This window comes from Plecotus auritus, assembly GCF_963455305.1.
Source record: "Plecotus auritus genome assembly, chromosome: 12".
Taxonomy (NCBI): Eukaryota; Metazoa; Chordata; class Mammalia; order Chiroptera; family Vespertilionidae; genus Plecotus; species Plecotus auritus.
Genome location: NC_137778.1, coordinates 15924231 through 15950152, shown reverse-complemented (window position 1 = coordinate 15950152; position 25922 = coordinate 15924231). Strand labels below are relative to the sequence as shown.

At 45.5% G+C, this 25922-nt stretch overlaps 1 protein-coding gene across 1 annotated transcript in view; it reads right to left on the bottom strand.

The window, feature by feature from the left end:
* PROX1 (prospero homeobox 1) overlaps positions 1-25922 on the bottom strand; it is a 51138-nt gene that overhangs the window by 6763 nt on the left and 18453 nt on the right. The window contains exon 4 of the mRNA XM_080647310.1: positions 20958-21152. Coding sequence (XP_080503436.1) covers positions 20958-21152 — 195 coding nt within the window. The remainder of the gene's footprint in view (positions 1-20957; positions 21153-25922) is intronic.

Here is a 25922-nt window from a genome sequence, read left to right as displayed (position 1 = left end):
TATTCTGCACATCCCGCACAATGCTTAGCAGTGCTCTTTGAAAAGCCTTTGATAAATAGTTCATAATGAGATCTTGCCTTCTGCTTTACTCCATATTGCTTTAGCATCACACTTATCTTCTCGCTCGATACTTAAGGAATTTGTAAAATAAGATGGAACTTAAAGAGTTGGAATAGATCTCAGAAATCATAATTTCACAGATGAAGAAACTATGAGCTGAAGAAATTATGCAACTAGGAGATTCCTGCAAAATAAGTTGTGCAGGTGTCTTTCCGTTAAACCATGTTGGTTCCTTTTTAATGAATTTTTGTTATTACTACTTATCTGAGACATCAGAACCTTGACAAACCGTGGATCTATGATTGAGAAAAACCACGGAAGAGTTAGTAACTTAAAATAAACGGGAATGGTACCAAAGACCCCAGGAGGGAACTGCAGTTTGGGTTTATGTTTGGGAAGGGATGGAATGGTTTGCTAGTTCAGTGTTTGCTTTGAGGCATTACTCATACAATGAATTGGGCTAGATAAAATAAAGTTATAATGAGATCTGTTACTACTAGCACAATTAATTTTTTTTTTGGTGGCTCAAGAGAGTTAAACTGATGGGTAGCAACTGATCTTCCAAAAGAGTGGGAAGGAATTCCACCTACAGGTAGAAATATCACCCGTGAATAAAAGAGACCCTTACCTCTCCAATAGAAAATTCGAACAGAGTAAGTTGCAGGGGGGTTACTTTCTGATGTTTTTGGGGGTACCTGAGAATTCAGAGAACGATATTGTCCATGTTTTTCTGTACCTCTTCACACCTAATGGATTTCCAATCACTAATAAACATCTGCAGAAAATCCCTTAGTGACAAGTAATCCCTTATTTAGGTTTCTTTTAATAGAACCCAACAATGTGCAGAATGAACCCTAGAGTATCTCCTCAGCATCAGGTGGCAACAGTCAATCAAGCCCCAGGAATGCAAGACAATGCAGGCTGCTGGGAGGGGGGAGGGAAGGCCATGCCTTTGGACATGCCACAGGGGAAAAACAAAAGGCTTCCAGAGTCTCTGGCTGGGACCCGGAGGCTATTGTGGGAGCTGCTGCGATGAGTGTTCTTCAGGAGAGGAGAGTGGAAACTTTGCTCTGATAAAAGGCATCCCAATATAGGAGCCTCACCCCACATGGTCTTGCCTCTCCTTGCCTTGATATTCGGAGGGGAATAAGATCGCCACGAGGCACTTGAAGGCACTCAAAAATGTGAAGGGGCTGGCTAGCAGCATCTACCAATTTCATCACAATTGTTTGTACTTGAGTCTCCTCACAGCAAAAGAGGGCCCTGTGGTCTTTGCTGAAATGGGAAGAATGGGAAGATGTTTTCAAGTCTTCTCAGTCAGTGGCAGGGTTACGTGCGTGAGCACACACACACACACACACACACACACACGTGCACATGCACACACGGTGTGTTGGGTGGGTGGTTATTTTGCACCTCTTCTTTTTCTTTCTTTCTTTTTTTTATCCGAATGAGTGGCAAAGACACATTTCCCCCCTGTCTTCCTCCTCCTCTTCCCAGTTGCTTTACCTTCAAGGATGATTTGTTTTATTAAACTGACTGTCCCCAGCCTCTGCTGTACATAATAAAAGCCTGACATAGCAGGCTGCCTGCCTTCTGTGTCCTGCAGACACTCATCATAAGTGTCAGGACATACCAAGGTTAGCGGTCACTGAAAGTGTGCTCGCTGGCCCAAACCTTGCCAGACGCTCTTGGCAGCTGAATGAATGTCACAGAGAATAGAAGGGGAATTAGAAAGGTTAAAAAGAAGACAGCCTCTCCTGTTTTCTGGACAGAGAAGCTGATTTTTCACACCTTTGAAACATCCACAAGCTCATCCATCGGCCCCTTGCAGGGGACCTAAACCTTGCCCCTTGCACAACTCCCCGTAGACACCTCTCCCTCTTCCGTCCCCTTAAAAAATGGTCCACTGGCCCAATTGCATCAGTGAAATGATCTTTGCTGAAATGGACAGAAAACAAACCAGGCAGAGATAGACCTCTCCCCCCAGCCCCTCCCCAATGACCGAGGACTGCAAGAGCTTGTCTAGCTTATCAATACATTGCAATCTAATCAAAGGAGATCATCTTTTCAGTTCATCTTTTAAACTATTGTTTTTCTTTCCAACTTACCTGAATGGGGGAAATGGAAGAGGAAACCTATGTATGGGCGGGAGTGGCTAACTGATGGGGAAGTAAAAAGCTGGCTAGTATCGGGGTGAATTAGTTTGTGTGTGGATTTTCTTTCTTCCTCCTCCTCCATTTTTTTTTTAATACTATAAAAGGGCAATAAAATGCTGACTGTCAGAAGACAATGTCAAGGAGAAAAGGGTACTGGTATTTTGGATACTCTTCACTGCTCGCCTTGGAGAGAGAGTTATTCTTGTCACAAACCCTTTTGTCTGCATCTGCTGACTGCTTGCCTGTAGCCAGCAGCATACTTTAACTGTTTTGTCACCTCCTAACATCACATGCATCAGCTGTTGGGCTTTTGTTACGGGTATTGTAGAACTAATCCGCTGTGGCTGTTCTACTGTGCAGTAAATAAAACAGAAACGGGCTTCTCAGACAATTCTGCATGAATATTTCAGATGGCTTTACAACTCCGATTCACAAAATCAAATAAATAAATAACTCCCGCCGCCCCCCTCCCAGCCTCGACCCACACACAGAAACAAAACCCCTCCAACCAGACCCAGATGCCTCCAAGTCCCCCGGCATTGAAGGCCCTGACTTGAGCCTTCAAGCAATTGTTTCAGTGAGGTGGAAAGAACAGTGCTCTGGAAACTTCCACACCCCGCCTTTCATATTTATCCTGAGAGTTAAACACAGCTAATGCTGAAAACGGGGTAAGCGGCTGTGAAAATCTGGGAGCCCCTTTTCCCCTGGGGCTTTCTTGGGGGGAAGCCTCATGCCATCAGAAATGTATAGTTCGAGTTCCTCGTCAGACTGCCTTTATTGTTTCCATGTGCATTTTCTTCCCTTCCGATCATCTGCCAGGGGTCAGAGGAAGATGCTCGTGCGCCCAGTTCATCCCGAGAGGCTTTCTAGGTGTCTCACCTGTGCAGGAGCACCAAAGGAGAAGGAAACCCCGGGGCTGGGTTTTTCCAAGGGAGTTCACACCAGGAACCCTCAGACAGCATAAATCATGTAGTGATCACACCCAAGGAGGCATTTTGCTAGGTGACTTCTAAGCTTCCTTGGGGAAATTAAAAGAGAAAGGGCATGTGCCCGGGGATGCGTGCGCACACCCACGTGAAGATCCTTCCAGGGGAGACAAAGTTGAAGTGCTTCCCCGAGCATTCATTCACCCTGGTGCGCACATGATTCCGCTAAGCAAACGCTCCCATCCCTGCTGTTTGTTAAGTAAATATTGATCAAGGAGAGACACATCTCCTGCGGGGGGCGGGAGGGGGGGGGAGGCACAAGCTGGGGACCTTTCCGCAGACAGAGTGGACATACATGGATAAACTCAGATGGGTTAGTAAGTCCTCACAGAGATGATCAGGTGAAAAGGAAAGAGCAGATTCATTATGGCCGCTCCTCTCCACTGTCTCGCTCTCTCGGAATTCTCCTGCCAGAGGCAGAGGAGAGAACGCATGGAGCTATGAAATATGGGTTCAGGATGCTGCTCCTAAGGGTCTCCCTCCGCAGCCGTGCGTGCATTTACCCTGAGTGTGCAGCTGGGGACCCACTGGCCCCTTTTCAGAAGGGGAGAGATGGTGCAGGATGCTATCAGAGACGAATCGGGGGATTGTGTCCCAAGGCCCCCTCATTACGGGGAAAGCTCAGGTGGGAAAGCAAGCATGACTGTGCTCTGAGAAGCAGAAAACACCGTCTGAACCTAAGGCGGTGGGTTGCACCTTTAAAGAAGAGCCCGACTCCTGGGAGGCATTCCACTGTGATTAATAAATGTGCGCAGAGCAGCGTTTTGAGAGGTGCTTTGAGGAGGTTCGCTTGGCTGATTTTATTGGCCCAGCCAACAAGTTGAGAAAAGTTGCTTTGTGTTCCCAGAGTTTTATTTCGGTCATCTCACACATTGTGACTTGAAGCCCTGTCAAGAGCTGAATGGGCATGGTGCTTCCCGGGGAAGGCCAGCTTTAAAATCATCTCTGGAGATTAGGTTTTGTGTCTAAAACATGGAGCACCACGGGCAAAGAGCGAGGCGTTATATTTAGGGTGCCCATCAAACGGCGACACAGCGCTTGTATTTTATGAGGACGCGCGCACGTACTTCTGGAAGGACTGGCATTACCCTCCAGGGCCCTGGCTGCGAAGCCGCCCGCAGACGCCACCAGCCACTGAGGTTCAGACTACAGTCTCTTTCCTTCTGATGCTTAGGCCGCATTCCGTTTTCGGGGGACCTTACGGGGTGCGATTAATGTGATGCCCATGTAATTTTAGGCCTTTGAGTGGGCTCACTTCCTAGTTCCATGTTTGCTCCTTAAATATGTGAGGAGCAAATGCTTTTAGGAAGTCGCTAGAGTTCAAGGCTGTCCTTAAAAAACAAAACAGAACAACAACAAAAAAGAACCATCAAAAAAAAAAAAAAAAAGCCACGTTTCTTCCGTCTAAGCAAAGGAACACATGGCAATAACAGTCTGTATCATTGTTTTTATAAACCTTCAAAAGAACAATGTTCTGTTGAGCGAAATTCAGTAGCATTCTGTAAACATTAATTTAAGGAAATCAATAGACCCAGTGAGCTAAAGCCATATTGCAAGATAAACTGGCCAGAGTGCCACTTTATCAAATAGATTTTCGTTTTCTCAGCTAGATAAAGACAGTTTCAAAACGGCGCAAACGTGTTGCAACCAAGGTTTGAGAAGTATGTGGCCTTCAAACAGTCTGCTTGTTCCTACTACAAAGCTGGATAAACATACTTTAAAAATGATAAGATGGCTCGGCATTGATTCGGCTCTCGATTTTTACAGATGGATTTCTTGGTTGTCTCACAGGAAAAGAACAAAACAGAAACCACGCATTCAGAATAGAAAACCAGACGTGGGAGAAGGAAGGGGTTAAATGGTCTTGAGAAAGGGAGCTCTGGGGGCCTTCGGTTGATGCCCGACTTTAAAAAAGAAAGGAAGAAAGAAATCTTTATTCATGCTGACCTGATGGGCAACAGGCCTTCTTGCCAAAATCCAAAAGCCAAACTCTCTCGTGGGTTTGGGATCAGAGGTTTCAGCTGGTGGAAGCTGCCCCCGGTCTGTGGTCTGTGCTGGCCATGCAATGTCATGTTAATGTGCGAGGGGGTGGGGGCGGGGAAGTCAGCCCAGGGAAAGGCTGGGGAAGGACGTGAGCGAGCCCCACACAACAGCCCCACGTTTCCCTCCGCCCGACTGATAGAGCTGCGGGGATAATTAGGAAAAGTGGCAAAAGGAAAGCAGGTCTCTCCTTCTGCCCCCACACTGCAGGGACCTACAGGCGCATGTACATTCCCAAGTTAGGCCACCTGACACCCCCCCCCCCCCAATGCCCCACCCGCCCTTATCAATGCCGGCTGAGTAGCAACCAGACAGGGCCCACTGGAGGGAACGCAATAAAAAGAATGAACAGTCACATGGAAGCTGCAAGGAGGAGGGAGGGTAAGGATCTACCTTGAGTGGACGGTGGGACTCCATGAAAAGGACCACAGGAAGTGGACTCTGGTCTGTGTGTGGGCAGTGGAGGCCGCGCCTGGCCATCACCACTTGTGCCCTGAGTATTTTCTTTGCTCCCTCACCTGAATTTGCGTCTTTGTCTTTAGGAGTGGCTATTTAGAAAATACAGAATCCACACAGAAATTTGTACACCTTTAAAAAACTGTTGATAACACATGTCTCGATAAAAACACCATAGATTATCAACAATGTGCTAGAATTGAGCACTTTGACTAATGGTGACTTTCAGGGAATGTAGAAGAATGTCTTATCGTCTTCTACTCTACCTGTTAATAATTTGTGTGTATTCATTTTACACTATGTAAACATTCCACTGGCAGCTCTGCATATAGACATCAATAGAAATAAAACCACCTCTCTGTGGCCCCCCGCGAAGAAGAAACTAGCATGCGGGAAACAGAGAGACAATTGTTACAGTAAAGTCTATGAGACTGTCCAAATTATTGTGTGGGGCTGAGCGTTGATCAGTGAATATGCTTAACGCGGCTAGTTTATTTGCTCATGCTTGGAAGTCTTGGTGTTATGTATAGCAGGAAACTCAATGATTGTCATGTTGTTTGTTGTCATGGAGGAGATTTTCCGTCTTTCTCAAACTCTGCGCATGTTTGAAAGAGTGACTCCAAGTTTAAACAGCAATAAAACAAACAATATAAAACAAAATCAGAGAAAAAGCATCAAACACTAAAATGGAATACTTTCTCCCATCCTTTTACCCCTGAGATACTACAAAGACACTTTTAGATCTTGAAAACAATTGGAAACTCCCTGCTGGGGTTATGTGTCTGGACGGGCTGTCCAGGTTAGAGCTGGACCCAGACTATTCAATCGAAGAATCATTGTTTTGGAACTTCAGAAGTAGAAAGGATCTCAGAGAGTATGTGCTCTACTCAAGAGAGAAATAGCCTCAGCCAGGGGCCAGCAGGCTTTTTCTTTCTTTTTAAAGTAATTTTTTATTGATTTCAGAGAGGAAGGGAGAGAGAGAGGGTGAGAGAGAGAGAAACATCAATGATAAGAGAGAATCATTGATCAGCAGCCTCCTGCACGCCCCACACCGGGGATTGAGCCCACAACCCAGGCCTGTGCCCTGACCGCAAATCAAACCGTGGCCTCCTGGTTCATAGGTCAATGCTCAACCACTGAGCCTCGCTAGCCGGGCCAGCAGGCTTTTGCCACAAAGGGCTGGATAGTCAGTGCATAGGCTTTGTGGTCACATTCGCTCTCTGTTGCATGTTCTTCTTTTTTTACAACCCTTTAAAAATGTAAAAACTCTTCTTATCTCGGGGACATAAAACACAGACGGAGAATCCCACCTGGCCTGTAGACTGTAGTTTGCCAACCCCTGCTCTTAGCCAAAACTTGGGGGCTGACAACTTTTCTGAAGGCCTAACGTTCTTTCATTCTTCCCTCAGCCTGCGTGCCTCACTGGGTCAGCACCCTGGTGGTTCTTGCAGGATAGCTGGGATCACCTCCCCTGAATTCAACCTGCAATGTCATACCATCTTTCCGGTGCATCTAAGGCTTGCCCGTGGCTATGGACTAGAGTTAATGGACCACACACAGAGATGGGCAAGAACCAAGAAGCCTTCGGTCTCGCCCTGCTTTGATTAGGAGATTTTCATGGGGCGCTTTCCTGCCAGTAAATATTTCAATGGACTCAGTGGAGGAACCTGTCCCTCCTTTACCATACATCTGAGGAGTCAGCTCAGATGGAAGAAGAAGCAGTACACCAGTCACTCTGTAGTGTTAACTAACTTCCCTTCAAACCAGCCCCTTGAAGGACGTGCCATTGGTGTCTCAGTTCGACAGGCTGGTAGAGCCTGACGTTTCACTTTTGCTGCAATTCCTGGGTAAGGTGTTACAGTTAACGGGGCCAAGCGTGGTGCCATTCTTGGATGGGAAATTATCCAAAAACAACTCGGCATAAATCTCCAGCGTTGCACGAAGGGAAACTGGGGCACAGATAATCCGGGTACTCCTGTTCGCTGGAGAATGCATTACCTGATTGTTTTCTGCGGGAGATTTACCTTCCTAATTAGGCTTTGCCTGGGCTAACATTAAAACGCGTCTGTGTGCCCTGTATGCATGGATGGGGCGCTGTGAGCGTGGGGCCTCGAGAGGAACTGTTAGGAAGCAGGGTCAGGCAGGACCATGAGAACAGCATTGCTCAGAGTGAGCAGCAGAGAAAGTACCGTGAGATATAGCTGACAGACTGCTCCGGAGGTCCTGGGAGACACTGCCTCTCTGCTGACAGCAGCTCATGCGTCCACCTAATCCTGGGCTGCGTTGGGAAAGGACTGGGATTGACGACCTCAATCCTATCATTTGGTTTTGACTGAAAGATCTTGGTTCTGTCAGAGAAATTCCATTTTGTCTTTCTAGAGAATTCTATTGGGTCTCCCCTCTACAGTGACCCTTTGCAAAAAAATAAGGATGAGCTATATTTCAAAAGCCACCTAAGAGCTTATGAAGGACTTTGAAATTGCTTTTTCAAGAAAGGTAAGTAGTTTGGGGAGGCCGCGAAACAGGTTCCAGAAAGGCCCCAGGAGCCTTTGGAAGTCCCCTGCCGATGCCTAATGGGCCTTGAGGTGCTGCTGGAGGTGGAGTCTCAGGATGCTACCAGACCTAGGACTGGCCCTGCTGAGAGCCATGCCAGGAGTCGTGCAGGTCACATAAAATGATAAATCTCTGAAAATAGTCTTTGTATGACAGGAAGTGGAGTGGCCTTGAAACCATAGCCTTTCATCCCCTTCCTCCTCCTCCTGCTTCTGGCAATTCTCTGCCATTACCCCTCTCCCCCCTCCACCCCCCCCCCCACACACACACTTGTTCTCAGTTCATCTATTACCTTTTACTAAAAGCCACTTTTAGTACCAGATTTTAATTAAAAAATGTTAGTCTGTTCAAAACAGAGGTTGGGTACAATAACCACAAGAAAGATGAAAAGTACATATCTAAGTGACTTGTGAGGATTTCATACCTACCCACCACACTCATACACACCCACAAAACCCCAGTGGAAAAAAACTTTTACGACTTCGGTTACTATCATTTGGGGAATACTTAGAGGAAAGAATGGTTTGCTTTTGTAAAAGTTACTAACCAAGCCTAATAGTGAAGGTAGTTATACCATCTAGACAGCCTTGGGCAAACTACGGCCCGCGGGCCGGATCCGGCTGTTCTATCCGGTTCTCTTGCTCTCCCCTCCGCTCCTTTACTTTGAATTTATATTAGTTCACACAAACATTCCATCCATGCTTTTGTTCCGGCCCTCCGGTCCAGTTTAAGAACCCATTGTGGCCCTCGAGTCAAAAAGTTTGCCCACCCCTGATCTGGAACAACTAATTCTGTCTTGAAATAGGGGAGATGCAGCATATTATCCAGAGGTTAGTAATATACTACGAATGCTGATTGGCTGAGTTGGGGTGGGGCACGAGCAGAATGCTTGCGGAGACGGGTGTGTAGACCCCATTAGTTCAGGTCTGTACCATCTTAGGAAACCCACAGGCATGAGGGCTTCACAGATGAACTCCTTACTGTTTGGCTGCCCTAGCCAACGCAGATAAAGTGAGCAGCAAGTATAAAGATTAGTGCTAATTCAGTCAATAAATTGTTTATGAATTTGAAAGATTAGTCTCTATAATCCCAGCGAGGGAGTTGCCACGTCTCCAAAGGTACTGATGAGAGATCTGCAAAGCAGGCCTTGGGGAACACCAACGTGGGCACCCTGGAGACTGTTACTGAGATAATTGAGCCACAGCAGAGCCACAGGGTGGATGTGGCCCTGGGTGGATGACATCTGGATTCCCAGGCGATCCACAGTCACTGCCTAAAGCTTCGCATCACCCCAAGGATTTATTTAGAGAATGCAGAGGGCCTTCTATCCTCAAATCACAGAATTTCAGACCTAGAACACAGCTCATCACTTTACGGGTGAGCAAAGTAGAGCCTCCTGAGGCAGGTGCTGCCCGAGGCAGACCCTCCAATCTGGTGCTCCTTCCACGGTACCCTTCTCATCTGGGACCTGTGACTCCAGCTCTGATCGAGGCTGGTGCCACCTTTACAGCCACACTTGGGGCAGGGAGACCACTTTCTCTTTTTTAAACCAGTTTTGCATTGACTCTTTGTCCCCGTTCTGATGAGAACTCTCTGTTTGCTCATTTCTTTGTTTTCCTATTTAGGGTCAGCAGGAAATGATGCAATAATTGGACAAGGTAACTTTCATTTGGCTCGACAGATGAATAAAAACAAATGCTTATACAGCACTTACTCTGTGCTAATAAAGTCATGTGTATTCATTTATTTCTCAGGACAGCTCTGTGAGGTAGATGCTACTGTCTTCCCCATTTTATAGATGAGGGAACTGAGGCACAGAGAGGGGAGGGCACTTGCTAAGGGTTCACTGCTGGAAAGTGGCCACGTTGGGATCTGAACTCGGGGACTGATTCCAGAAGCCATGCTCTTTTAAGTTTTACAGTTAGCCCAGGACCACTGACCGTGGCCTCACCAAAGGATTTCCTTTTTAAGATTTCAAGGTGATGCTTTTATATAAAATAACATCTACTTGTAAGTAAAGTTTTTGTTTCCTTCCTGAGAATATAATTTAGAGACCAGAGCATTCCTTTCCCTTAGGCCAGTGGTCGGCAAACTGTGGCTCATGAGCCACATGCGGCTCGTGAGCCGAGGCTTGCCGCTCTATTGACTAATGCAGGTGTCCTCAAACTACGGCCCCTGGGCCACATGTGGCCCGCCAAGGACATTTATCCGGCCCGCCGGGTGCCGCTGCCTGTCCTGCTTAGCAGCCGACTCATCCCGGGCCCGCAGTGCGCATAGGAATTTGTTCATAGTTTTTTTTTAAACTATAGTCTGGCCCTCCAACAGTCTAAGGGACAGTGAACTGGCCCCCTGTTTAAAAAGTTTGAGGACCCCTGGACTAATGAGTTTGCCGACCACTGCCTTAGGGAAAAACACATAAAAAACATTTTAATAATGTACTAATGTCTTTAACCTGAAGTCAAAACTTCTGGGTAAGGGTAATGCCTTACAGCAGTGGTCGGCAAACTCATTAGTCAACAGAGCAGCAAACCGTGGCTCACGAGCCACATGTGGCTCGCGAGCCGCAGTTTGCCAACCACTGCCTTAGGCTGTCATTTTTATAGACTAGAGCCTAAGAATAAGGCTGGGTCTTCAGGATGTCAAACGCTTCTATACTGTTATCTACAAAAACATTGTAAACATCTGGATAGCATGGTGGATCTGCCCACGGCTTATTTGGCTGAATATGTCCTGTAGACACAATCAGATTCAGATTTTCCAGAATACTTGTCAAGAGTTCCATACACTGGTCTCTAGGCTCTTTTTACCAATAAGTGCATCTGAGAAGCTACTCAAGAAATCCAACTTCTCAGGATAAACTTCTGGGGCAAGCAAAAGAGTCCCCCTGGGTGCGTTCATGAGGTGCCATTCTACACCTGGAACTCCGCTCAGTCGTCTCCTAACTGTAACTGTCCCTGAGAAAACACAGTCACGCTGAAGCGCATTACAGAGGGCAGCTAAAACGACCAGGGGCAGCCCACTAACTGTATGAGATTAGACTTTTAAAAAGGATTAGAGCTCCTTCATCTGCAGAGATGAAGATTAAGAGGCAGTAATGATCAAAGTCTATAAAATCAGAAAGGAAATGGAGAACATGGCCACAGCCCTGTCCACAAATCCTAGGATATTATAACAAGGGCTATCCCTTCGGAGTTCCAGGGAAATCACTTACGAGCCATAAAAAGAAGATACTATTTTCTCAGCGGGTAATAAATTTAGAGAATTATTATCTTGAGGAGTGGTATATTCTGAGAACGGGGCTAGGCCTGAAAAGGTTTAAATAAACCTGTGGGTAATAAAACCATAATGATCTAATAATGGGAAGTTGGGAATGTTCTGGGGACATCCTGAGTCTTTTGAAAATGATTCAATCAATGACAGGTACCAGACTCTCCCAACGCACTCCCTGCCCAGGGCTGGTGGCCTGCTGATCTGGCCACCTCTCTCCTCGTTTTCCCAGCTGGATGGTTCCTAATATTCAGAATGGGGCTCAGCGACAGGGGGACCCAGGAGCCTGTACAAGATGGCAACTCACTCCTCGGGAGAAATGCTCTTTAACCTTCTCCAGGGTCTTCGACCTAGGAGTCTGCATTAGAATTCTGGACAGTGGTCTGGCCATGATTGCTAAAAATATAAGAACTTAACTCCTTTGGGCGTAAAACTAAAATCGATGTTTTACTCAAAGATAAAGACATTGAAACTTCCCATGTTGGCGTGGTTGGGGGACAAAAACTGCTTAAATTCTCCGTGGGGAAAGCTGCTCATAATACACTAACTCAGATCAATTAATTCCATTTTAAGGAGGAATTAAAACATACCAATTACAGAGAACCCATCACAGCCCAAGATACGGAGCTCTGACATTTACTGCAGTTAATGTTGGAACCATTACACCTTCTCTAAAGCGCTGGCTCCGTTAAATACAGAGTCCAACTTCAGAGAAACCTTTTAGCTTGTTTCCAAAACAGCCCATGGTTAATCACTTTCAATATCTAATAATAGGTCATTGTCGGGGGCTGGGGAGGTGATGACAGCAGAAGGAGCAGGCCGGGCACTTTGGTTGGGGGCAGAGGGGAGAAGACATTTCCATTCAGATGTCCCAGAGGAAAGGGACCTTCAGCTGACTGTAACGTGCACAGCGAGGCATGAAGAATCTTTGCTCTATTCCCAGTTTGGACCACTTTCTGAAAATTGGTAAAATGAGGGCATGCGCCGAAGCAAATAAAGGAGCCAAGGAGAGAGAAGGGGTGGTGGAGAAAGGCATACACAGACTAAGCAATACCTAATAAATCCGAATTCTAACCCTACCTACCATCCCACTGGGAGCAACCGCTTGGTGTCTTTTCAAACTGCAAGTGGGAAAGCGTCAGTCTGCACATTGGGGGGCGATTCAAAGACCCCATTCACTGGGTGGGTGGAAAAGTGGGAAGGTGGGAAAGAGTGAGGACGGGTTAAGGAGCAAGGAGGTTTTTTTTGCTCCTTATTTCTCTTTCGAGTGATTTGGGCAAGAAAACTGGGACATCTGGAGTTCAGAAGTCGAGGGGAATGGGGAAGAACTGGGAAGATGAATACATGATCATCAGCTACACAAAAGAACGGAGCAAAAAGGAGCCCGCATTTGGGCACTCGCGTCTGGCAAGGAGGCCAGCAGCAGGGCTAATGAAGCATTTGTGGTGTGGGACGTCTGCCAGCGCAACAAAGAAGATGTGCTTGGGCTCTGCAGATGTGCCAGGGCCCCCAGAGCAAAATAATGACATAATCACCATCAGTGTCACAGACCAGACTGTACACAAGGTGACAGGGGAGGGAGGGCCTGTAATACACACACAGGGAGGACTCTCCGTGGCCCGTGGCGCTGCTGCCCTGAGGCCCGGGAGGCAGGCAGGCAGGGCGACCTGTCTATCTCTAACTACATCTTAAATCCTAAGGCCAGGCTTGTTCTCGCTATTGGTGGGTGTTTTTCACGCAATCCCAGCTACTCCTGGGATGAGGCAGCAGAAATGGAAAAGCTTAAGAGAGATTTGGACTGGTTGGAAAAGGCTGAACAGAGAGCAGCCAGAGGAGAAATCAAAGGAGTTCTGAGTCGAACTCCCTCCGCCTTCCGCTAAGTTCTGTGCTCAAACTTTTACCGACCAGATCCAGGCCATGCAACCCGAGGTATAAATATTACCATGGATGTCCATGTTTCATGTTGTAAAGAAAATGCAGGAAACATCTTGGGGAAACTTCAGGGGGTTGGGGACACAAATTAGCAATAAATGGTCCCTCTCCAGGTGAGTACAAAAGCAACACAGGCCGCTCTAAAAGGTCTCCGGCCCCCGTCACCTGCCCCTGGCTGCTGCTCTGTGAGGTGGGTGTGTTAGTACAGCTGTCTGGCTTCTAAGTGACTTTTGTCAGCTTGAAAGTGAAAGTCTGTTTGAGGAGCTGAAAGAACAATAGCCCGGAGGCCGGAAGAAGGGCTTGGAGCACAAAGGACTTAGACCAATAGTGTCCCTTTTCATTGCTTCTAATGAAAGATTCATAAGAATAACTTTAATTTTTTATGACCCCCTTTTTGGTATGACTCTATTTGTTGTGTCAACTTCCACAGATGGGTTCTCTTTAAATACCAAAAGGTCTGTAGTGGAAGTGTTTTCAAAGAGCTCTGGGGACAGGTTCTGGCCGTCCTGTGGGTCCCTTCCTCCAGAACAGACTGCTCCGAGGGACCCAGAGATTGCCTGTAAATCTGGTCCCCTTCAGCCTTGAGGTCGCTTCGGACGCTACAGCGAAGTGACCTTAATCCTTTCTCATGTGCTAGTTTAAGTGCCCCTTGGAAAAATGATTGTATTTGTTTTTCTTGGCTTCACTCTATTTACCAGGAACAGTAGTATGATCATCATTAGTGGTTCTGCTTTTCCTTTACTTCTCAAGTAGCTGTCTCCACACTGCGTCTTAATTTTGTGTCTCAGCCCAAAGCGGGGAGGGGACCAGCTTGTATTTGTTTTATGTCATGTTAGCAAACAGCACTGAAGGTCGGCTTAAGGCAATCCCTGAAGGTGAAATGTTATTTTTAAACGGGAATAATCTACTTTCAAGAACCAAAAAGAATGTTTGCAAAAATACTTATTCTTGCAAATTTATAACTGAGGTGGTTAAGAGACATGAGCGAATGATCGTGAAAAGTTCTGCTCTGTGTCTGAGGAAGACCCAAACAGTTAAAGTGAAATAAAATCAGGGGTGGGAGAGGGGAATGAGGCAATTTGATTTCCATGTTATCTGCCACTTCGAAAAGGGATCGCAGAGTTTGGAGCAAGCTTGGGTTGGCTAAATGAGTTTGCTTACTCGAGACCAAATAAACAGGCTTGTTTTCAAAAGCTTGTTAGAACTTCCTCAGACATTTAACCCAGGATGGGCCGAACACAACGATACCATCCCGCTGAAAGCTCTAGCCACCACCAGAGGCTCTCAGCTGAGGACTTGCCCCCTTTCCCCCCCTTGATAACCCTTTGTGGGGCCAAGAGAAAGAGCCTAGGCAAGGAGAGCTGAATGTCAGACAATAGGCATCACTCCGCACGCTGTCTCTGAACTTTCCTCATCTCTGAAGGACAATTAATTACGAAGGCCTGAGGGGTAGGTCGCAGCAAGGGAAAACCCACTGCTGCCACCCCCCCCCCACCACCGCCCCAGCGCCATGGCTGCCGCCTCTGTGTTTGCTAAATGGCTTCGCCTGTTGGGGTACAGCCACCAAGAGAGCCAATAGATCACGGGGAGGGGGGGAAAGGGGGGCGGGAGGGGAAGCAAAAGATTTTTTTGTGTGTGCGCCTGCCCTTGTATAATTCTATTCTCACTGTGAACTCATCCATACACAAAACACAAGGACATTTTTTTTTTTTTAAAAGAGAGAAAAGCCACAGGGCAGGTTGCAGCCGAAACGGCCTCTCAGTGGTGTGTTAAAAAGGATGGTCTTTTCACCAAATCATTTCACAGAGGCAAAACAGACAAACACAAAGAGTTGAGACTTTTTCTGCGACATTAAATGGAGTAACTGATAAGGTCAGACATATGATACCTAAAGACATGAATCTGTGAACTCTTGAAGTCAAAGGCCCTCTCTGTGCCGAGGAACAATCTTTCAAAAGAAATAGATCATAGAACTCCACTGAATCCGCTTTAAACTTTATGAAGCAGGAGGAGAAAAAGCTCTAAGTAGGGAAGCTTGACAGAAGAGCCTTGAACTATTTTCTGAAGGAAAGATGAGACCCTCCCTAGGCTGCCACAAAACATCTTTTTTTTTTTTTCTCTAAAGGCTCCTCTGAACTCTGATAGGTGCCAAGACGCCGCCATTGAAAGCTGTATAATTATGTGCTATAGCCACTGCAGAAAACGCTTTGTTCGCCACAACAAAGGACAATAAGCAAAGTAAAGCGACATTCCACTGTATCTTTTTCTTTAAGAATGTCGAGAAAGGTCATGGAATGCTATAACTAATAAAGCTGTTGAGTAAGGAGGTTTTCAAGTTGATCTTACTGCGCTTGCATGTAACCCAATGACAAAAAAAGACGCGGGGAGCTAAAAATGCAGTGACATTCCCAAATAGATGGTAAATCAGTGGGCCCGTTTCATTACACTGATCAACACCTTGAATTCCAGAAGGACGGGCGGTGCAAAAATGAAGCTCCGTGCATGCACCCAACCCCACCTCTGCCCCACCCCCACCCCACTTGCACCTCGGAGTCTCTACTGCTCTCTCCTTCACATTTCAGGTGTTCATTCTGTTCAAGGAATAGGTTCCCAGACAGCCATGTGTGTACGCATATTTGGAGAACATTCATTTTGTCTCTTAAGAGATCCATTTGGCTTGTCAGTAGTGGGGCTGGCAAGGAAAGAAACAGTAAGCGTTTCTGTGCCTCCCCACCACCCACCAATGGTGTGTTGCGCGATCATTTAAACAGCTCAGCGGCTTTGAGGCCAAAAGACGGCAAGAGCAGTAAAAGGTTCTCACGCATGTACCAGTGCTCCAAACGATCCTCATATTTAAATATCTATTTGGAGCAGAGGGAAGTGCTTCCTAAACCCACCTGTCCTCATTTTTCTCTAAAGAGACGGTGACGTGAATGACAGACCTCCAAATACATGCAAGCTTCTTCCATGTGTGCCGTGTTGAGAGCGAGGTGGGTTGGGATGGGGGTAGGCATGGTGGAGAGAATACATCCCGTGTGTGGATTCGAATGGGCCTGTGTTTGGGAGTGTGTCGGGGAGTGGGGTGGATGTAAGGGGTGCTGCTTTATTTTCTCTGCCTAAGAGTGAAGTCAGAAAGCACAGAAAGGGGTCTGCGGGAGTCTTCTTGCCTGTCGTGTGACTCCAGGAAAAAGCCGGACTCCAGGCTTGATGATGGATCATCTGCCCAGGCAGATGTTAGTCTCATAGGAAATGGCATGTGTACACCAGCTAATCAATGAATCAAATCCCCATTTTATTAATGTTTAAGCTTTCCATCCAAAAACCTGGGTCTTTAGCGAGGGCAAGGGAGTTCAATCACTCTTCCTGGGAATTTGGACCCTGCCTACAGATAAACAGCTAGGCCCGCATGGGGCTAGGTGGGATGCCTGGCTGGCCATAGGGCGGGGCAGAGGGAAACAAAAAAGCAAAAACATCCAACTCACATGCCCCAAAAGTCAGAATTACCTATCTGGATGAAGGTGTCGGTCAGCGTGCACACAAGACCATCCCCAGCCTCCCAATCTTTGGGCCATTCTGCCTTCCTTAGCGGAACCACATCACGTAGCTAGCCGAGGTAATGGAGCCAGACTGGGGTGGTAGGTAGGCCTTTGGTCCCCTTAGCTAGTGTGCTTCTCCTTGCTGACGTACACAGGTCAGTGGCTTAGATGAGTTCTTTGCCCAAACCTGTAAACCAGCCTTGGAAATTGACAGTGACCATTGCCTTCTTTCCTGCCACAGTTGTGAGAGCAACAAAAAAGCAATAAAATCCAACTCGTATGCCCCTAAAAGTGTCAGTACGATTTAAAAACTGGGACAGAATCCCAAACCCCCCTTTTCCCTTGCTATAAAAAAAAAAAAAATTTTTTTTGGAAGCTCTTCAAAGTGAAGTGAAAATGAAGCATGGAAATATATACCATAACACCTGGAAAGACAAATGTATTGTTGCCAATCTCATTAAATGTGAGAAGTAGGAGTGAAAGATGCAGTTGTAACTGAACACCCCTCTTCCGCACACTTTCGCAAACTCACGTTCGGAGGTTGGGAGAGAGACCCCCCACTCCACACAACGTGGCCAGCTTTCTGGGCTTTAGCACAAACCCAAAGTATAGTTCTTGTCACACACACACACCCCCTCCCTTTCCGAGTCTTCTTCCACACCCCCTGGGTCTTCTCAAGCTCTCACCACCCTAAGTCTGAATGCTCTGCCAAGAATCTTGGCAATTGTGTAAATTGATACAAGAGGCAGAACCACTCTCCTGTCACTCAGAAGGTCCTGACTCATAAAGGCCAGGAAATGCAGGGTCTAGAAGGGGAGAGAGATTCAAGCCACTCCCTCTTCGCTAGTGATAAACCTTCCCCATCTGCTCTGAGAGCCATCAGCAGCAGGGGCTGAAGGGGGGTGGTGCTAAGAGTGACAGAGGCAGAGATGGAGCAGAAAGCTGAAAAAAAAAAAGACAAGAGAAGGAGAACAGGATGAAGGAGAAGAAAGTCTAGCGAAGGGGGGGAACATAAGCCTCATTTTCTCTCATCTCATACCCCTCTCTACCCCTGCCTCTACCTGTCCCTTCCCATTTAGAATTACTTTAAAAGCAGTACAAATCTTTAGGCAAACTGAAGTTTTTCTTATCTTAAGATCCGTATTATTATTATTGCTCACATTAAATAATAGTGGTAAAACACTTAGAAGAGTATCGTGGACAGTCAATAAATGTTAACTGTTTTATTATTGCTGCCAACAACTGACTGAGAAATTTAAAATGCAGTCAGTAAAATGTTTTATTACTGGACCAGCTAGTACTCTGTTGGGTTAATATATTCCTTTGAATTGACAGGACCTTTGGGCATCGTGCAGGCACAACTTCAGAGTCCCTCTACATGTTTGCTTAAAAATTAAGTAAGAAATTAGGTGTACAGTTCTCTACTTTGCCATCCTCTTCTCTAATTCGTACTAGACTACAGACTCATTTCACTCAGTCGAAGAGTAGAAACTTCAATGCCAAAGTCACGCAGTGCACACCCTCTCGGTTGAGGTATTTGGCTCGAAGTGCTGGGTCCACCTCTGGCTCACAGCCGGGGCCCACACTGGTAAAGCTACTGTGATAAGACTGGTGGCTTCTTAAGCATCTCACTTAAGCACTGACCTCCACGCACACAGGCACAGAAAGGAAAGGGTCGTCTTATCTGAAGCTTTTGCGAGCACATGCACCAAAACTGAGAGGTTACATGAAAAACTGTTGGGTGATGTTGGGATCCTGTGTGGTGGTGGGTGTGTGCGCGCATGTGAACACGTGAGCCTGTGAGTGGAGGGGGCAGGGCGGGATCCAGACTTCTGTTACCTTGTCACCACATTTCCAGAAAGAGCCTAGTTTTACTGAAGGAAGAATAAGACCCAAAATAGAGCAATAACTTGTCCGAAGTCACATGGGAAGTGACAAAATTACTCCCCGGGCCCCATACTCCTTGCACTGAAGCAGTCTTAAAATAGACACTGCAGATAAAGGAGAGGTGGCCTGGCTGGAAGTGGATATGATTCAGAAAGAGAGAAATATCAGATGTTAATCATATTAAAGGAGGATTTAGATGATGCTAAATGGAGCAGCTTGTTGGGTATCTCTTCATGCCAGCCGTCCCCTGGTTGTGTCATTTTGGTCTTTGTGCTGTGAGCAGGGGATTAAATTCTAACCAGGTAAGGTTTAAACAACACAAAAAATCCTAATGTGTGCTGTCAGGATTTGGTCTCTCGAGTGTGTTACACAACTAAAATGCAGAACTCTCCCATGAATTTTGGATGATTCTTGTTTGAAGCTTGATGCATGCCACTAAGTGAATATTTGTCCTAATAAACTATAAAGAGTTCATTAGCACACAAATTCTCATAGCTTAAATTTTAGGGCAATGGACTTATCAGAAGGGGGGTTGTAGATGACGTTCTTGAGATTTTTTTTAAAACATTTAGCTTTAGGAGGAATCTGTTGGTGCTCTGTTGATACATAAACCAGTGCCCTGTGATGACAGACTGTAAAGTTGGGGAGCAGGACAAGGATCCTCACTTTTAATGTGTTCAGCCCAAGGAACAGTGTTGTTTATAACACCTGTGGCAAGCAACCTCCATTGGTCTCGGATAGCAAAGATAAATTGGTGGCTTGCAGTATAAGCATGCACATTTCCAAGGCAAAAAACCATGACGTCCCCACTTCAAAGCTTCCCTCGTCAGTTCTTTCTAAGCCGCCATAATCGAGCTGCACTGCTTAGAACAGTGGGAGAAGGGCCCGAAAAGGAATGGAGGGTGGGCAGTGGCGGTCCCTTTAACGGCAAGGCCAGACCAAGGTGTCCCTCTCTCCTTTGAAGTTGAGACCTTCCTGGGCATTTCTGGGTAGTGCCTAGCTATGTGAGGAAAGCAAGATTATTAACATAAGATCCCTGCACGAGCAGGTGAGGGAGAAACCATTCATATCCTATCCTCGAGGTACTAGAAGAAAAGGAGTATCTTGGTCAAGCCATGGCCTATCTACTCTCACATCAGGGGTTGTGGCCTGCGGAACTCTCCCACATTCCCACTTCCAGCGATTGTTGCCTCAGCCAGCATGGCTCAGCAAAATGCCTTTGTGAGTACTGGGAGATTCGTTAGTGTTTTCTCATAGTCATCGTGTTGCATGAAAAAGTTTGCTGAGACACCACGTTAGCCAGTAAAGAAAAGCCTTACTCAGAACCACATATATTTTATGGTTGCATAGAGTTTGCTTTCTGGGAATTGTGTATACTGCTTTGTGTGTCTCTACAGTATGTCTGTTGTACACACATAAGTGTGTATAATAGTGTATGAACACAGAGTGACATGCTTGTGAAGTGACCCATATGCAAAATACACACATGAGCACCTCCTCCCCAAACAACAGACATAGAAGCAAAACAAAAAAAGATGTTGATGGCTATCTTAGAATATGCACTTAGTAAGCTCTCATACCATTTCTTCCATAAAGGAAATAAATGCTGATTAAAGTTAGGAACCATGGAATCTCTCCCCCATTGGCATTTCTAGACTTCCTTAGACAACAACTTTTGCTATTGCCATTCATTGCACATCACATATTTTCAGCTCAATCGACATGCCAGACCTAAATGTGGAAAAGGCCTACTGGGGCAGGGACCTCTTCTCTGAGAGGGACCACACTGTGTGTTTCTCGCTGCCATTTTCTTTGGATTCTCCAGTTCCCTGTTCCCGTGGTCAAATGGGAAGCAGCAGGGCCGGCCGTGGGAAAGAAAATAGAAGTGGGTCAGGTCCCCAGGACTCTGATGGGAACCACAGGTGAGGGGAGTACTCCTCACTGTTGCTCTACCTCTTACCCACTGGGGGGTGTTTCCGTGAAATATCAATACAAAAACAGATTGCGGGACATTTCTGAAGAAAATACACTTAAAACAAAAAGAAAGGGGAGATGACCAAAAGATAAAGAAGAGTTCCTACCTCAAAGTCATTTGCTTTATTGTAGTGCATGTTGAGAGCCCTGTACAGCTCACAGTCTCTGGTTATAGACAGCTCTTCAGTGCTGGTGACTCCATCGTTGATGGCCTGACGTGCGTACTTCTCCATCTGAATGTAGTAAAACTCACGGAAATTGCTAAACCACTTGATGAGCTGAGAGGTAATGCATCTGTTGAACTGTTAAATTTAAATATTGAAAGGGATAAGAACTCTGCCATTTTCTTCATTTATTCTTCAAGCATTCAAAGCATTTTTTAAGTTCCCCTCCCCCCTCCCCTTACTTGGAAAGGAATGTTTTTAATTCTGCCAAAAGGATGGCAAGAGAGGCTCGAGCAACGATATACTAACAGGATATTATAAAACCTACGAACAGTGGAAATCACATCAGGACCCTCCACATTTCAGATTTTAAAAATCCGCATTCTCAATCTGATTTTCCTGAAGCAGAATAGCTTCCTTTAAACACTGTCCATCTTTCAGGAAAACACCTTGCATTTGTATTTGTATATTTCTTATGGAAATTCATTCAAGACATGGAACCCTAGGAAGAGTTATTACTTTCAAGTACCAGAGATGATGAGCCAAAGACTTCGCCATTAGCTTGAAAATTTTTTTTTTTTTAATGAGAGATTGTGTCATCACACGACAGCCTTGTCCAATGCTGGAAAATGGCTTTCACACAAAGGAGGAGGAGGCCGCCATTTGCTTGGTATTTTGGGAGTGGGTGACCCCCATGGCCATCCTCCGATGATTCCACTTATTGTTTCCACATGGTACTCGTGTCTGGTGCCATCTGGTGAAACCATCGTACCTGTTCATACACTCCCTACAGCCAGCATTGGAGAAGACCCCTTCCAACGGAGGCCATGCTATCTGGAAGGTGTGGTTAAGAGTAGGTACAACAGATGGCACAGACAGAATCTTTATTACACTTGTTTGAAATGCCAAGTTACCATAACGTGATTCAGCTTTAAAACTTTGTTTACCAAGGTTTCTCGATGACCTTTTAAATGAAGATGTCTTCCTGGCTTCACTACCGATGACACCATTCTCACTGACAGCCCTCTGTTCATGTAAAGGACAGCTGCCTCTCAACTTGCCAAGTCAAAGCCAATAAATCCATAGCTTTATATCAGGCGGGCTGACAGGCAACCCTGTGTTTTGTCATCACAGGCATCCCCTTCCCTGGGCCCCCAGAAAAAGATATACATTCATCAAAAATCAACAAAGACCACTTATCAAACACTGGCCATGAGAACATCCAGACTCCCAAGAAGATGACAGCTAAAGTGTGTATTGGGGCTGTAATTACTACACAGAAAGTTGTTCCTATCCTAGCAAAGATAATAAATGAATGAAAATATATGGCAGAGAATGGAAGTAACAAGGAAACAGAAGCAGGGAGACTGCTGTTTCTCCCAAAAGGCCAACTTGCATCATAATTGCCATGGAGTTGCAAGGGCCCTTACAGATAATTGACCAGAAAATGATTAAGTCATCAGCAAATCGCTTCTGCTTGCAAGAGTTCAAACATGTACTTAACCTATCCAAGAATTATATTTTCACTCTGTGTGTCTGCTCTGTCTCTATTCAGCCTTGTGGGGAACCCGATTAAAAAGACAACTGAAGGACCCCCGTTATCTGATCTTCTGGTCGCCGATTTCAATAGAACTTAAACCCATTACGATTTGCTGAACTTGGAGTTCTTTCCATTTTATCTCAGCAGTAAAATACACTGTCCAAATTTCCAGACACTGAGATAAGGACTACAGGCCCCCGTGACGGCTTACTGTTCCTTTTTAATTCTTTTAGAATAAGAAACAAAACATTACAAAATGATAGCAGGCTGTGCACTGGGGAATGAAAATTGCTTTGACATGGAGATTAGGCTTCTGCATTGTTACAAGACATTGTCTCATATGGACAAGAGTACTGTAGAGAAAAAAAAATAGAAGGGCATTTTTTTTTTTTTTTCTAGAATGGTCATGAATGACCTAATGGGGAGGACAAAAAAGTAAGTGCACTTGCCATTATTTAGGAATGGGACATAAAGGGAGATTTAAGGCTTATTGTTAGAGAATGGAAATAACAGAGAGAAAGAATGGGCAAAAACAACAGACTCCCCAAACACGAGACAAATGAAATGACCGGCACAGCAGCTTGAAGAACTGGGTCTCCCTCCGCTAGAAGCGAACTGAAATTTGTGTGGTTTTGGTGGCTGGCTAAAGGCAAAGGCAGGCCCCTTCTCCAGATATTCAATTTGGGAGAGAAAAAGTGTTAAACTTTAAAGAATTAATGTCCCCCCGTGCTGTAGTGGCTGACAAGAAAAGGATCAATTGTTCTCTAAAGGAAAGCTCTGTAGTGTTGTTAATGTATTACTGCAAAAACTAATCGCTACAATAAAGGGGCTGTGTTTCCACAGTGTACGAGTCCCTGTGACTTTGATTAATGCTTCCCACGGGACATCTCAGCCTCAATATGGGCTGAAGAAACTTCCTAAATATTCAATGAGCATGGTCAAAAGATGTATAAAACAAATCAATCTGACACCTTAATCTGGCTAGGCAGCAGTTGACTCAAGGGGTGGAGGGAATGAGATACATCATTTAACACTGCGGCTTGAAAAGCTGTGAGTGTCTGTTCTTCAAAGCTAAAATGACACTGAATCTGTTGTACTTAGTGGTCTAAGAGTTATTAGTTTATACATTAAAATCAGCACCCATCGGCCCTTGGCATCTCTCTCACATTCGCCCTCTTGCCCTTCTCAAAGGATCTGAAGCCCCAATGAGCTGAGCTTTTTGTCTGGCTAAGTGCCATGGTGAAGGAATTTAGTGGGACTCTCTGTGAGAACATAGAACTATTTCGATTCTTGCCCATTCTTTCTCTAGGTGTTAAATTAAGTGAGCCCTGGTTTCATCCTTCGAACACATCATCCCTGGAGAACTTCTCTCACCAAACCAACCTCTCTGAATTGTATGGGATTGCCCCCTTCCTCTTCTTTTCCAAGGCAATTTAAAAGCATCCCCCTCCTACCCAGAGGGAAGTCACTTGTGGAGAGCTACTCACTGTATCCATCCCTAAGGAACATTACAAAGGAGGGTGTGTCACCCTGGCTGGGCCTGGAGCTGGTCTGGGGATTCATTCAGCCTAGGGCCATCATTCCACTGTGTCTTTGATGATTCCTGGGCTCCACCTTGTTCATGAAACAAAATAGTTTCTGCTTGTGTTGTTTCTCCTGGATGTTACTCACAAAACCAACTTCTGATGACTATCTGAGATGAAATGACTTTATTCTTTATAAAGGGACATTTCCTAGAGTTAGGAGTTTTCTGTTAGATGAATGTGGCCATAATGAAGTATCTTGTGTCTTTGTGACAGTGTTACTTGGTCCATAGACACCTGAATAGATCTTTTCAAGATATCTGATGTGGGTTTTATTTCTTATAAAACTTTAAGGTCCTTTCCCCCATGCCTAGCGATCTCTCAATTCCGAAGTGGTTTCTTAAATCCAGACTGATATCAGATTTTGGATTGTATATTGATATATAGAGAAATAGCTAGTTACTTTAGCCTTGCAAATTAATATCCACATTGTCAACATTTAAATTCTGTATTTTCCTTAATATGAAAGAAACTCAGGAAGGCTCTGCCATTGTTTTCTAGAAAGTTTCTGGAACACCTTGCCTGGACTACCTTTCCCTTTCTATACATGACTTTCTGTTGTCAATAATGTAACCACAGGGAAGACAAATTCATTTATTGCTAGCCAAAAAAAACCCAGCATAATTAGTAAAGTGAAAAATGTATGATTCATTAAAATAATGTAGAAATGACCTTCGGTGATTTTCTGCTTTGCATGATATACCCTGCTTCCCCTCCATTAGGAGAATTAATCAGACTCCTGGATACCTTATGAGCCTCTCTCCCCATATGGATAGAATATGGGTAGGAACCTATAATCTGAATATTAGTGTTTTTTAAATAAAACATTGACCCGCTATTCAGTTGTTATTTACATAGAGTAAGTGATTATTTGAAAGCTGAATTACTGGATGTGTTCTAAAGGAATGGGAACAATTTCTTGTGGGCTTACATTGCACAGTATTTATAAAGCTACAGATCAACCATCTCCCCCACCCTTTCCCTTTCCCCACTACACGTGCCCACACACACAGACACACACAAACATGAATGTTCCTAATATTTACATCTACTGTTGGGTAGTTTTGCTGGCTCAGACTGGCTGCTGCTTCCCACCCTCGGGTGTCTGCATTGCAATGGTAGGTGAGTGCTCCCTATGCATGCAGTTTCTAAAGCTCTTTGGCCTCCTTTTGGATGAAAGGTACTACATAAATAATAAACGGTATTGTCATGATTCTATCACAAAACTGCAAATCATCGTGCTAAGAGGAGTGAAGGAGGTCACATGGACACACGCATACACACACATGCATGTGTCCACAATAACACTTTTGTCTCATCCCTTCTAGAACTAAAGTGTTGGGATGATTCTCTGGAAGAACTCTGCCAGGTTCCACTAGGCTCTAGATAGAAGCTGGCTGGTCCTCCGCCCGCTGATAAATTCCCTTTCACCTGTCTGTTTGGTCCCCACAAAGTCCGAACCCTCTTCCTGGCCTACTGTGTCGCTGAGCCTTTGTGTGTGCTGGGTGATTCCTCTCCAGCCATGGAAGTAATTCCTATTACTGTCTTTCTCTGCCTTGCCCATCCTGCCCGGTTTGTTGGCACTGACTGAGGAGAAACATGCCTTCCACTTAAGGAGCTCGGCCAGGGAAGGAGAAAGATAAAAGCCTGAAGTTGATACACAACTCAAAGCAAACAGGAGGGAAAACAGAACTTTTCTTATAAGGCCAAAGAAAACACCAGTGAAGGGAACTGAAATGAGCTGGCCTGCAAAAGGGGGCCAGTGAAGCAACGCGGGCACCAGGC